The sequence below is a fragment of the Brassica napus genome, chromosome C3 (assembly GCF_020379485.1).
Source record: "Brassica napus cultivar Da-Ae chromosome C3, Da-Ae, whole genome shotgun sequence".
NCBI lineage: Eukaryota > Viridiplantae > Streptophyta > Magnoliopsida > Brassicales > Brassicaceae > Brassica > Brassica napus.
The window spans coordinates 51,036,630-51,049,047 of NC_063446.1; the positions used below are offsets into that span (position 1 = coordinate 51,036,630).

Here is a 12,418-nt window from a genome sequence, read left to right on the forward strand (position 1 = left end):
ATGGCAGAGATGAGAACAGAGATTGTGAGTATGCATCACATTCTTGAGAAGGAAGCTACGACATCACCATCGATCGACGCCAACAACGCAACATCGATCGACGTCAACCTGCAGAACCGGAAAGTTTGGCATAGAAGAAGGATGAATGGGAGATCGCATACATCAACACGAGGATTAACGACATATACAACCCTCTCAACAACAACGTGGATTGGTTAAGCACGAGAATTGATCTGCTACAACAAGATTTGGACACCATTCGCAAGAAGGATCCACAACCAGCCACATCGATCGTTATCTGCACCATCACATCGATCGACAACAAGTTCGCAGCCATGGAAGATAGGTTAAAATCTTATGAGGATATGCACGACCGTTTCACCTCAACTATCATGCGATACTTGGGCACCTTGTCTACACAGATGATGAATGTCCAGATGGACATTGGTAAGCTTAATGATCAACATGATTTTCAGGAAGAAGGTTCAACATTGATAGATAGGTTCCGCGGGACATCGCTCGACGGCAAGAAACCTACGGAACATCTTCCCACACAGCAGCAGAAGTTGAACAAATCACATCAAAGCTTTACACAGCTATAGACACCATGGAGGACCGATTTGAGAAGTGGTATGATGACATCTACTTTCCATTCGACGTCAGACTCAGTGGACTGGATAGCCATGCAGAGTGGTTACAGAAAGAAGTCAAAGCCATTCAGAGGCAAATCGCATCTCAACACCAGATATCAGCATCGATCGCAGAGTACGCTCCAAAGCGATCGACAGTAAGGCATCAGCAACGATCGATAGATCGCATCGATCGATACCACGTCCACACCAGACGACGAGCAGCTGATAAAAAAAAAATAGAGTCAATGCATGCGGAACTGAATGAGCTATCAGAATACGCCTACGACAAGATAGGATGGCATCAGATCAGCATTGAAAACATCCTAGAAAGGCTACAAAACATCTCAAATGTAATTCAGAAGATGGATGAGAGATGGACCAGAAATGATGAGGCCACAAGAAGTTTCATTGCAGCTTGGTCCAGAATGTGCAGAGAAGAGGTGGATGCTTGTTTCCCAACAAGTAGCAGTCTTTCCACCAACTAGCCACACACCTCCACAATCAAGCTAAATGACTATAACAAAGCGCTGAGTGGGAGGCAACCCACTATTAGGTAATTTTAATTGGTTTTCTTAGTTACTAGTATTTACTTTCGTTTTCATTCTTTCAGATTTATTACAAAACCTAAGTAGGATGATTACCAACATATCGATCGTGGATGACCTGTCGACATCGATCGACCTACAATCACACACGACGATCGATGCATACCGATGCACATCGATCGATTCCCACTCCGGTCAGGTTTATCTTCCTAACTTGTTACATTGAGTACTTATGATTTATTTCCACCATAACTCCGACTGTGTTACACTGGGACAATGTAATTTACGTCTGGGGGGAGGTTTACTGATATAATTTATTTTGATTCTTATAAGAAGATTTTAATAAATTATGCTTAGCTATGTGAAAGGGACTATGATCTTATTACTTGAATGTCTAACCACTCTTTAGCACCATTCTAGATTTACTGATTGCAGATAGTACTAAAGATGCTAAAGTGGATCAACTTGTCAACTATACACACTTGCCTTGATTGTTTGAAGGAACCAAAGCTGACCTCCAACACTAAACCTGACATAATCGCTTGTCTTGGGGATTGGTATACATGGGATCGGATTCTTCAGACAAGTCTGGAAGGTAACGCCTTGTGTAGATTCATTTATCACATTTTCTCTCTCTATTTCGATCCTAGAGTAGTTAGTTATTAGTTTTTATCTAAAAAAAAAAACCCCCGAAAATTACTATTTAAATATGACTTAGGATTTAGTTAGGTGGAATCTGAACATGACTTGGTGTTTAAAACCATTAAGGCTTGATTCATAAAGATTCCAATAAAAAGAATTAGAACGGGACTTGGAGGCGGCAATCTTCAAGGCTCGATTCATATGAATTCTTGGATATAGGTCAAAAAGAAGTGAACATGGCTTGGTGGCAACCACCATTAAGACTTGATTCATGGAAGCCTGTCCAATCTTGGTCACTGATCTTGCAATATAAGCAGATTTTGACTCAAGAGAGAAATTAGAGAGAGATAAATTAGGAACTAACTTTTACCTGCAGTTCCAGATACTTGTCTGAAAATCCTTGCATCCTGTGATCGATACTCCCAAGGTAAAGCATGCACTTTTATATTTATGCTAAGAAATGAGGTTAGTAGAGGGGAATGTCAGACATGATTTGCTGAGTTGTAGACTAGTTGAATTTGGTTGCTAAGCTAGGATATTGCATAATGTGCTTTTGTGATTATGACCTTTTAGATGTGGTTTGCGAAATTGTAGAGGTGATGATTTCTATGTTTTAAATCTATAAGTCTCTGCTGTATTCAAACCTCTTTCAGAGAGACTGACTGTTTGTTTTGCTTGAGGACAAACAAAAGGGCAAGTCTGGGGGAGTTGATATATCATGGATTTGACTCATTTCCATCCATGGTATATAAGTATTTTACTATCTATATATTATATATTCTATCCTGTTAGGTATGTTTTCAGGTTCAAGAGTATTTTGGAATAAAGTGATGATTATGAGGCATTTTGGAGCTTAAAATAGATTTCATCCGAGCTGACCATTAGAGGTCGATACGAAGAAGAAGCAATCGATCGATGCACATCCAGTGCCGTCGATCGATACAGAAGAGAGACCTCGACGATTGAAGATTATGATCGATCGATGTACATCCTGTACCATCGATCAATGTCGAGAAGCGAGACGCGTGACTTGGTTCCAGCCATCTTTAAACCCAAGACTTCACCAAATTACAAGATTACCCCTGACGAGTTTTTAACCTAATAGTTATATACTTGCCTAAGTGTTAGGAGGCAGGAGAGCTTTTGGCCACCATTATATTCTTAGTTTCAGCAGAGAGTTTTAGGAGAGAAAATCATAGAGAGATTTGTGATTGGAACTCCATTGATTCATCTATTCTATTCTATGCAGTTTTTATATACATTTTGTGTCATGAATTGCTTAGCTATGTCTTAGTAGTTCACTTATTAGATTCAGGGTTCAAATAGGTTAGAGGGATTAGCCCCAACTATAGATTTGCTAAGTTGTGATATTCATTGATTGATTGTTCTTAATGTTTGTTTTAGCCTTGCTAACTAGAACATGAACCTCGGAATCTGCATGTGTCAAGCGTCCTTGATCATCCAGTCCTGAATCTAATCTGTCATGTTAGGACTGCTAGAGAGATGCTAACCGCTGATCTAGGAGACTAGTGAGCATTATCAACCTGCGCCTAGAGCTTAACTAGAAGCATCGATCGATATTGTCTTCTGACAATCGATCGATATTTGCGAAAGGTGTATCAATCGATATCCCTATAGGACCATCGATCGACACTTTCTTGTGATCAAAAGATGATAGTTGAGATCCAAGATCTAGTTAGTTAAGCAGTGAAACATTGCCATCGCTGATCACTGTGATTAAGGAGTTGAGCTCTAATATACCATGCATGCAACTGTTAGGCATCTATAGGATTATAATCTCCAACACCTAAATAGAAACCCTGCATCTAACATCTTCCAATAAGTTACACCCCCAATCATCTTGTTAGTCGAGCAATAGACTTGCTCAATTAGGATTGCTATTTACTTTTAAACTATAAAACAACAAACAGTTAGAATTAATAATTTACTTGATTTAATAGGTTCCCTAGCTCCTTGTGGATTCGATCCCTAAGTACTACAACTGAACCTCTTATTTGAGAGAGTAATTCACTCCTTAGGGTAATTTGAGTGGTATCACTTCTATAGAAGTTTTTTCCGAGAAGACTTCCTGAGAAGTCTTCTATAAAAAGTCAAATTTCTGACAAACTTCGGTCAATTGCAAAGCGAACCTATTTATCCGAGAAGACTTCTTCTATGGGATTTTCGGCCTTTTTTATTAATAAAAGAAAGTTAGAAGACTTCTAGAGAAGTCTTCTTCATGGAGAACACATCTAGCGAAGTCTTCTGAAAGTCTTCCCGAAGTCTTCTGAAAGTCTTCGCAAATAGATCTGAGAAAAAACATGATTTCATATCTTGAACCTGTGAGATTACTTGTTTTGCTTCTCCAAATACCATGTACTTCACTACAAAAGCTACCAAGTCGTTAATGACCACGAATAATGAGCTTCAATGTCTCTATAAACCTTACAAAGCTTGGAATCAAAATCTTAGTTTTTTTTGGATAAATTTGAAAAGAGAGTGAAAGAGATGTGATTTGTGTGCATAAGTAATGAGATATGGAGAGTCAAAATTGAAATTTTGGTGCATTAAGAGCTTCAAATTGGTTGTTCATGGTGGTTAGTGTATTGATGGCAATGTCAATATTGTAAATACTTGGTGAATATGAGGATGATAAGGTAAAACAATCATATGCAAAAAAAAAAAAAAAAAATGTAATGTCATTTTCGTAAATAACTCAAACTTCTAGGGTGAATAGGCAAAAAAAAAAATCAAAAACGCATAGGTTATTTTTGTGTTTGACTTGAAATTCTAGGTTATATTTGAAAAAATCCCATATAACATATAGTAAAAATCTAAATTTTTTTTTATATTTTAATAATATAAAATTAAACAAAAAGGTAAGAGGATAAGACATTTTTTTTTCTCAAATCTTTATTATTCAAAATCACTAATTGTCATATATATTTTGATTACATTAAGTAATTTCAAAGATTATATTTAAGGAAAGAATGAAGATTATTTTTTGTAAATTAATAATTAAATTTATGATTAGTTTAATGAGAACTATATTATATGTTTAGATGGGCCAGTCTGTTTTCTAAGAAATCTAAGAATCATTGTGGTAATGTCTAAGAATCAACGTTGTAATGTTTCTTAAATAACATATAAGAGATATTTTTTTTGTTTATTCACCAAATCAACATAATTTAAAATTGTATAAGTAGGGAAACTATAGTCAAATTCCATTTTATATAGAAAATACATTATCTTAAGAAAACAAAATTCATAATTGATATTTTAGACCAGTTTGCACTATTAAAATTGGAATTTTGCGAAATATTTGTAGCCCAAACTAGAAGAAATCCTGAGAGTTGGAGTCCATATTGAATATGGATTCTCCATACTATAATTGAAGTATGTACTGTTAGACGTAAATACTTCCAGTGTAGATGGTTTTGTATTGATAAAGCAAATAGATGTCAATTCTAATATGATGGAGCTGAAAATCGAGTTATTTCTTCCTTTTTTGTTTAAATTGAAAATCAAGTTTAGTTTAATTTAAGCACATCTGTCACGAGTGTGTATATATAAACATACAAGAGTTGGATTCCGTATATTTGATGATAATTATCTACACAAGCCTGCAACCAAGTAACTGAGTTAAAAATGTAAAATGAATTTGAGAAGAATATTATTAATCACTTTGTCCATCGAAAAAGAAGTAGAGGAGAATGTTATTAGCATGAATCCGGCAATAAAATTTTCTACAAATGATATTCTTTTAACATATAAATTAATTATTTTCTTTTCCCGTACTGCGTACGGGTACAATACTAGTAACTTACTAAAACGTTTCTAAATTACATACTAGTAACAATACTAGTAACCTATTCTTCCAGCTCTGATACTTCCAAACCAGACTGCTTTTGTGCGTGATAGACTCTTGCTCGAGAACACAATTCTCGCAGGAGAGCTCGTTAATGGCTATCATAAAGCTACAGGTCCGAAGCGCATCACCATTAAGGTTGATATAGCAAAAGCGTTTGACACTTTGTCTTGGGATTTCTTGTTCAACTGCTTGAAGGGTCTTCAACTACCTAGCCGACTGATTCACTGGCTCAGAACTTGTGTGTCTACTCCGAACTACACAGTAGGCTACAATGGATCAGTACATGGCTATTTCAAGGGTAGGAGAGGGCTCAGGCAAGGAGATCCTCTCTCTCCATATCTCTTTGTCATAGCCATGAACAACCTTTCTCACTTACTTAACAACGCAGCAAGGGACTTTAGACTGGACTATCATCATAAATGTCGGGATGCTAAACTAACTCACTTGAGTTTTGCAGATGACCTTCTCATCTTCATTGACGGGTCCATCTCTTCTCTTCAGGCAGTGCTTCAGATCCTTAAAGAGTTTGAATTGCGCTCCGGACTGGCTGTTAGTGTTCAAAAGTCAAGTTTCTTTGCATCAGGTTTATCCCAAGCGGAAATAGATGCTATTCAGGTTTCTACTGGAATGCCAATTGCCTCTCTCCCAGTGAGATATCTTGGTGTACCTCTATCCTCTTCAAAGCCTACTCTCTCTCACTGTGAAGTACTCATTCAGCAGATTAAAAGACGTCTTTCCTCCTGGAGCGCTAAATCCCTCTCTTTTGCTGGACGTCTACTCCTTATCAAGACTGTGATATCAGGAATCAACACCTTCTGGTGTTCCTCGTTTATATTGCCAAAGTCGGTGATCAAGAGAATCAACTCTCTTTGTAGTATTTTCCTATGGAAAGGAGATGTGGAGGGTCATCATACTGCGCGAGTTTCATGGGAGACAGTAACTAAAGAAAAGAGTCAAGGAGGACTAGGAGTCAAGGATTTGTATACCTGGAACAGAGCTTGCACGTTGAAGCTTATTTGGCTGTTGTTCTTTCAATCGGGTTCAGTTTGGGTGGCGTGGTTCAAGACGGAAATCCTATCAGGGAATCTGAGCAACTTCTGGACAGTTAAGCCTAATAGAAAGTACTCTTGGCTAACTAATAAGTTAATCAAAATGAGAGATGTAATATTTACCTGGATTAAACTTAAGATTGAGAGTGGCAGAGACTGCAGATTCTGGACAGATAACTGGTACCCGGAAGGAAAGATTTGTGAACTCATGACAGGAGGTAGAAGAACTAGGCTTGGTATAAGACAAGATGCAACCATCGCAAGCTTGTATGACAATGGTCACTGGCTTCTGCCACCGGCAAGGTCTGAAAATCAAGTAAGCATTCTTGCTTTCCTCTCTGGCCTGACAATATCTACTGCTGATGACTTCTACGTTTGGGAAATTGATGGAATAGTTAGCGCACAATACTCTACTGGGCTAGTTTATCAAAAACTGAGAGGAGACTATACTCATATACCTTGGACTAAAGCAGTGTGGATTAAAGGAGGCATTCCTAAGCATTGTTTTATGGTGTGGCTGGTGGTTCTGAACCGCTGCCCAACTCGCGATCGTCTCCAGTCCTGGGGTTTGCAAACTGATACTAACTGTCTTCTCTGTGGTCTTCATCCAGAGAGTCGAGATCACCTCTATTTTGATTGCCCTTACTCGTGGGAACTATGGTCAACTATGGCCACAAGATTCACTTTGAATCCTTTGAGGACATGGGATCGCTCACTAAGTCAGATGCACACACTCTCTGGTAACAGATTCCGGCGTCGTCTTCTCCTGCTAGCCTGGCAAGCGATCATCTACTGGGTTTGGGCTGAAAGAAATTCTAGACTTCATCGACACACTTTCCGATCTCCTGACGTGTTGCTCCGTCTTGTTGATTGTCAAATTAAAGACCGCATCAACAGTCTCCGGGAAGTCAACCCAACAACTTGTTCACAGCTCCTCCAACTATGGTTTCTTGCTTGTAATCCTACCATCGACTCCGCCTGATTGCTCCATTCTCCGTCTCGTTATTTCTCATCAAACGTTTCCAAATCCGTTTTGGGCTAAACTGCAATGGGTTTCTTAACTATGGGCAATATTTTGTGTTTATTAACTGGGCATTGTTTTGTAACTGAAGACCATATGGGCTTCTGAACCTTTTTCTATTCTTCTGCATTTAAATTAATGAAAGTCTTTTCAAAAAAAAAAAAAAAATTACATATATATCATCTGAAATGAAAACGCAAAAAACCATTGTTTAGTTAAGATTTTTGAATGACATATATCTATTAATAACTAGGGTCGGCCCGCCCTACGGGCGAGATATTAGTTAATTTGATATTCACTAAATGTTCGAGTTGAAATTTGTTTTAAGATTCAAAAATTTGGTTATCTGTTATGTGTTACTTATTAGTATGCGGTGGTATAGTTGTTTTCCGATTATTCTTGCTTTGGTATTGTATCAAATTAACTAATTGTCCAACTCATAATTATAGATGTACAAATGTGGATTTGTGATAAAGTTTGATGACAATACTGTTTTTTCTTTTTAATTCTTATTCATAGTGGAGTGTGCATGTGTCAGAAAGAGGCATACAACAACTTTTATGTTTTTGCGTATGGATTTTAAATATATATTATTTTGTATAATGCATACTTGCTCTACAACATTTGCTTGTAAACTAAAAAAATTGTTTTCTATATTTTTAAAAGAGAAAATATTTAGTCTATAATATAACATGGACATATGTATTGACTATATATAGAAGTTGGGTGTTATTTTAAAATGACATATGTATAAAGGTTTTTCAACCATTACTTCACTCGCACAAAACATTTATAACTGTAAATATCTTCTTTTAAAAGCAAAACTAATAAAAACGTGTACAACAAATGTATTTTGATATATATTATATGCATCAAGTTATAAAGGTTGGAAACATTGCAAAACTGTTTGGAGCAAAGTTTTTAACTTCACGATCTTCATCTTGACGTCAGTTCAGTGTCGGCCCTGGCCACAAGCAGAAGAAGCGTGAGCTTGCAGCCGACATGATAATAAGTATTTTCGCGGCCACATATTTATAAAAAGTGACTTCAGCCTAGTGGTTCTAAGAGAAATTATCAGTGCTAGAGGTACTGGGTTCGATTACCCCTGACTGCATTCATTTATTTTGGCTCCAAATATAAAATGGGACACGTGTCACTCCCATAACGCACGACTTGATGACGTGGCTTCACGGGAGATAGGCGAACATTTCTTTATATATATAGATAGATAGATTAGTAAATGTGTAGAGATAATGTTAGTGGCAACAGGTGTAAATACTAAGATGAAGTAAAGGTGATTTTTCAAATGTATTTAAGTTTTAATAGAATAGTTTATAAAAAAAAAAATACAAAACCTTTTATTTAGAAACTATAAGAATTTAATCACATATCATTCTATAAGTCTATACTATATAAAATAAAAGGTTATAAACAATTAAGAGTATCTACACATAATACGTTAAATTATTATTTTCAAAATGTGAAAACCTCCAAAGCTATTTTTCCAAAACAAAATAAAAGTCCATACAAAAAATGGTAAACTAACAAAATAAAAATAATTAAAAGGAATCAGTTTGATATAAATACTAACTTTTTAAAATCTAACAATAATAAAAAGAGAATAAACTCAATGTTTAGCTATGCCAGACAAATTAATTCAGACCAATCACACTGCTATATTATGCCACGTCATCTATTGCAGTGAACCCTATAGCTTTGGTCGCCGACTTCTTTTTGATCCTTTTCCTTGGAGAAACCCAGCAGCTTTCACCTCTTTAGCTTTTCCTCTGTAACGTCAACGAATCATAATCGTGATCCATAAAGCTCCATCATTTAGTGCAATAACTATATAATCTATCTCTTCTCCTCCGATTTTGCTGAGAAGAAATGACGTAGAATCTATCTTTTCCAGGTTCTGCCAATGTCATTAACTCTAGATCAAGTAGGCTCTCGTCTCTCCCCCTCTAAATTTATTTTATAATCTATATGCAAGTTCTTTCTGTATTTGGTTATTCACTCCTGTGTGTATTTGATTGACGCCTTTGCCTCTTTTTAATTCTCTATTCTTTTTGATTCTCGCTTTTGCCTCTTTCTGATTATACCTTCATGATTTTTATTTTGGGAACTTTTGTTCATTATTTGATTTTCGATTCTACTAGCGTTTCCTGAAAACCGAGTGACTTGTATATTTATTTTTCACAATCGTTTCTTTTGGTTCTGTAGAAAATTGAAATTGCTGTTTAGCTGCTTCGTAATTATTATTCTTCTTACGTTTGATGATTTGTCTTTGAATCGATCTGAGCTTGTTATATTTTTTTATTTATTTTGTCAACTTGTGACCTTTGAATAGTCTCTGTTCTCTTTGTTCTTATTTGCAATTTTTCTTTTTGTTTGTTGTAACTTTCTGTCTATATATTGTTAAGATGCAGGTCAAAATGCAAAGACTCTTTAACCAACAACCTCCCAGACCTGTCCGAGGTGGTGGACGAGGTGCTGGTCCTGCTGCGCCTCCTGTGAGAAGACCACGACCTCGACGCTACCCAGATGTCAGCATTGCAGAATTGATGGCTTCCCCATCCCGGCTTCAGATGCCTCTCATACATCCTGAGAAAGAAAACAATGGGCTTTGGTGAGTTAGATTTGTTAAACTTTATGTTTACTTGCTTCTGTTAGTAATGTTATAATCTGTTCTTTGTTTATTGGATTGAAGGATTAAGATATTGACAAATGTCTAACTGACGATTGTACTTCAATCTACACCTCTGACTGGAGGGGAGCCTGGTACAATTATAGCATGGTCTCTGATGAGATGAAACTTACCTGGTGGGGAGACTTTGTGGTAAGAGTTTTATGTTACTTCTGTTAGATTTTTTATGACATTCTCATATTAATACATATTATTCTGATTGCATAATCCTTTTCTGTTTCATTGCAGCAAAAGTATTATTGGGACCCCATTCATGACAATGTGGTGCGTTTACATTGGAAGAAGACAATGATGTCGTTGATCTCCAACATCATCAGCAAGCGCAAGCGGAGTGGCAAGATACCTCCATTCATGAGTTCAGAGCACTGGGGTGCTTTGCAAACATATTGGGGTACTGAACCTGCTAGAAAGAAAAGCAAGTCTGCTTCTGAAAGCCGCTGCTCAGATCAAGGAGGTCTAGGTCAACACATCCACACTGCTGGTTCGACACGATTTATGAAGATCAAATATGATATGGTAAATATGAATGTTAAGTTTTAAAAGTTACTCACTTGTAGTTATATCACTATTAAATCTCTCGCTAATACATTAACTTTATTTACATGGTGGTTAGATGGTTGCTAATGGTGGGATTGAACCCTCGTTGATTGATCTTGTGAGAAAGACCCATACTCGGAAAGATGGCACATTTGCAGATGGTCGTGCAAAGAAAATTGTAGAAGATGTTGAAGCTGCAGTGACCCATTCTGAAGGACTTGGCGTGGGGGGGTCTGCTGCAACAACACCATCACCGCAACAACTTGATAAGTTTTTTTATTGAGGTAAATGGCTTGTAACTAATTAAGTTTAAAACTTCATTGTGGTTATTTGATTTGACACAATTTTTTTAATAGGCTGTCCCACCTTACAAAGGGCGTGTTTATGGCCTTGGCTCTGCTCATTGTTATTATGGTGATTCCACGCCTTCCACCTCAACTGCTATCCCACGCACAATGCAATTGGAGACAAGGGTGACTTTCAGCGAAGGCAACATGAGTTCCATGCAAGGTAGCATCAACTCCATGCAAGGTAACATCAACTCCATGGCCACAGAGATTGCTGCTATCATGGAAGCCTCACGAATGCTACTGGAGGCAAATGGGATTGATCCATCAGTTGTCCTCAAATCAACAACTACTAATCCAGCGGAGCCAGCGCAGGAAGCAACTCCGGAGCAGCAGTCACCAACTTTAAACCGCCAAACACAAGCTCCTGCTACCACTCCGATCAACTTGGGGGACATGGAACCTCAGTCTTTTGGTGGATACTTTGAGAATGATCTCAACCAGTAGCATTATGCTTAATTTTGTTTTTGTATTAAATAGGACTAACGGCATATAGAGCGTATGAAATGCTCTCTTTTGGTAGAACATATTAACTGGTCTTTTTTAGTAGAACATATTAATGTTCTTTGTTTGGTATTAGAACATGTGAAAGTTCTTTGTATGCTAGAACATATGCATGTTCTGTTTCTGTAAGAACATATGAATGTCTGTTTGTATGACTTCGTTTTAATTAGAAATATTTCGGATATTAATATTTTGTTTTCTAATTATTTTTTGTTATTTGAAAATTTATTGGTTGATATTAAATTACAATTTTACATTTTTTAATGTTTTAGTTTGCCACGAAAATTGACACATTTCATAAGTGGCTGTTAGTTAGGGAATATTCCGTTGCTATATTGTGGTAAATCTGCTAGGAATTTTTCGTAGCCAATTCATGGCAAATAGCTAAGGATTTAACGAGGCAAAAGCGTGGTGATAATCGTGGCATTTAGCCAGGGACTAAACAATGGCTTATTCATAGCTAATAGCCACGTTCACAAGCCTTGGCAAAACCACCGCATAGGCCACGGACAGCTACGGCCTCCACTTTAGCAACGATCGTATATCAACGAAAAATAATCGTG

The 12,418-nt window shown here is 37.0% G+C and overlaps 1 protein-coding gene and 1 long non-coding RNA gene across 2 annotated transcripts; both read left to right on the plus strand.

Moving 5' to 3' along the window:
• The first annotated feature begins 335 nt into the window (after positions 1-335).
• Positions 336-7,721, plus strand: LOC125583150. Its single transcript, XM_048749738.1, has 2 exons — positions 336-447; positions 5,701-7,721. Exons 1-2 carry the CDS (start codon positions 336-338, stop codon positions 7,719-7,721), a joined length of 2,133 nt encoding a protein of 710 aa, XP_048605695.1.
• Positions 7,722-9,466: 1,745 nt separating this feature from the next.
• LOC106351953 lies at positions 9,467-12,058 on the plus strand. Its single transcript, XR_001271467.3, has 6 exons — positions 9,467-9,702; positions 10,190-10,389; positions 10,471-10,599; positions 10,696-10,983; positions 11,081-11,288; positions 11,361-12,058. It is a non-coding gene; the product is annotated as an uncharacterized LOC106351953 (long non-coding RNA).
• The last annotated feature ends 360 nt before the right edge of the window (positions 12,059-12,418 follow it).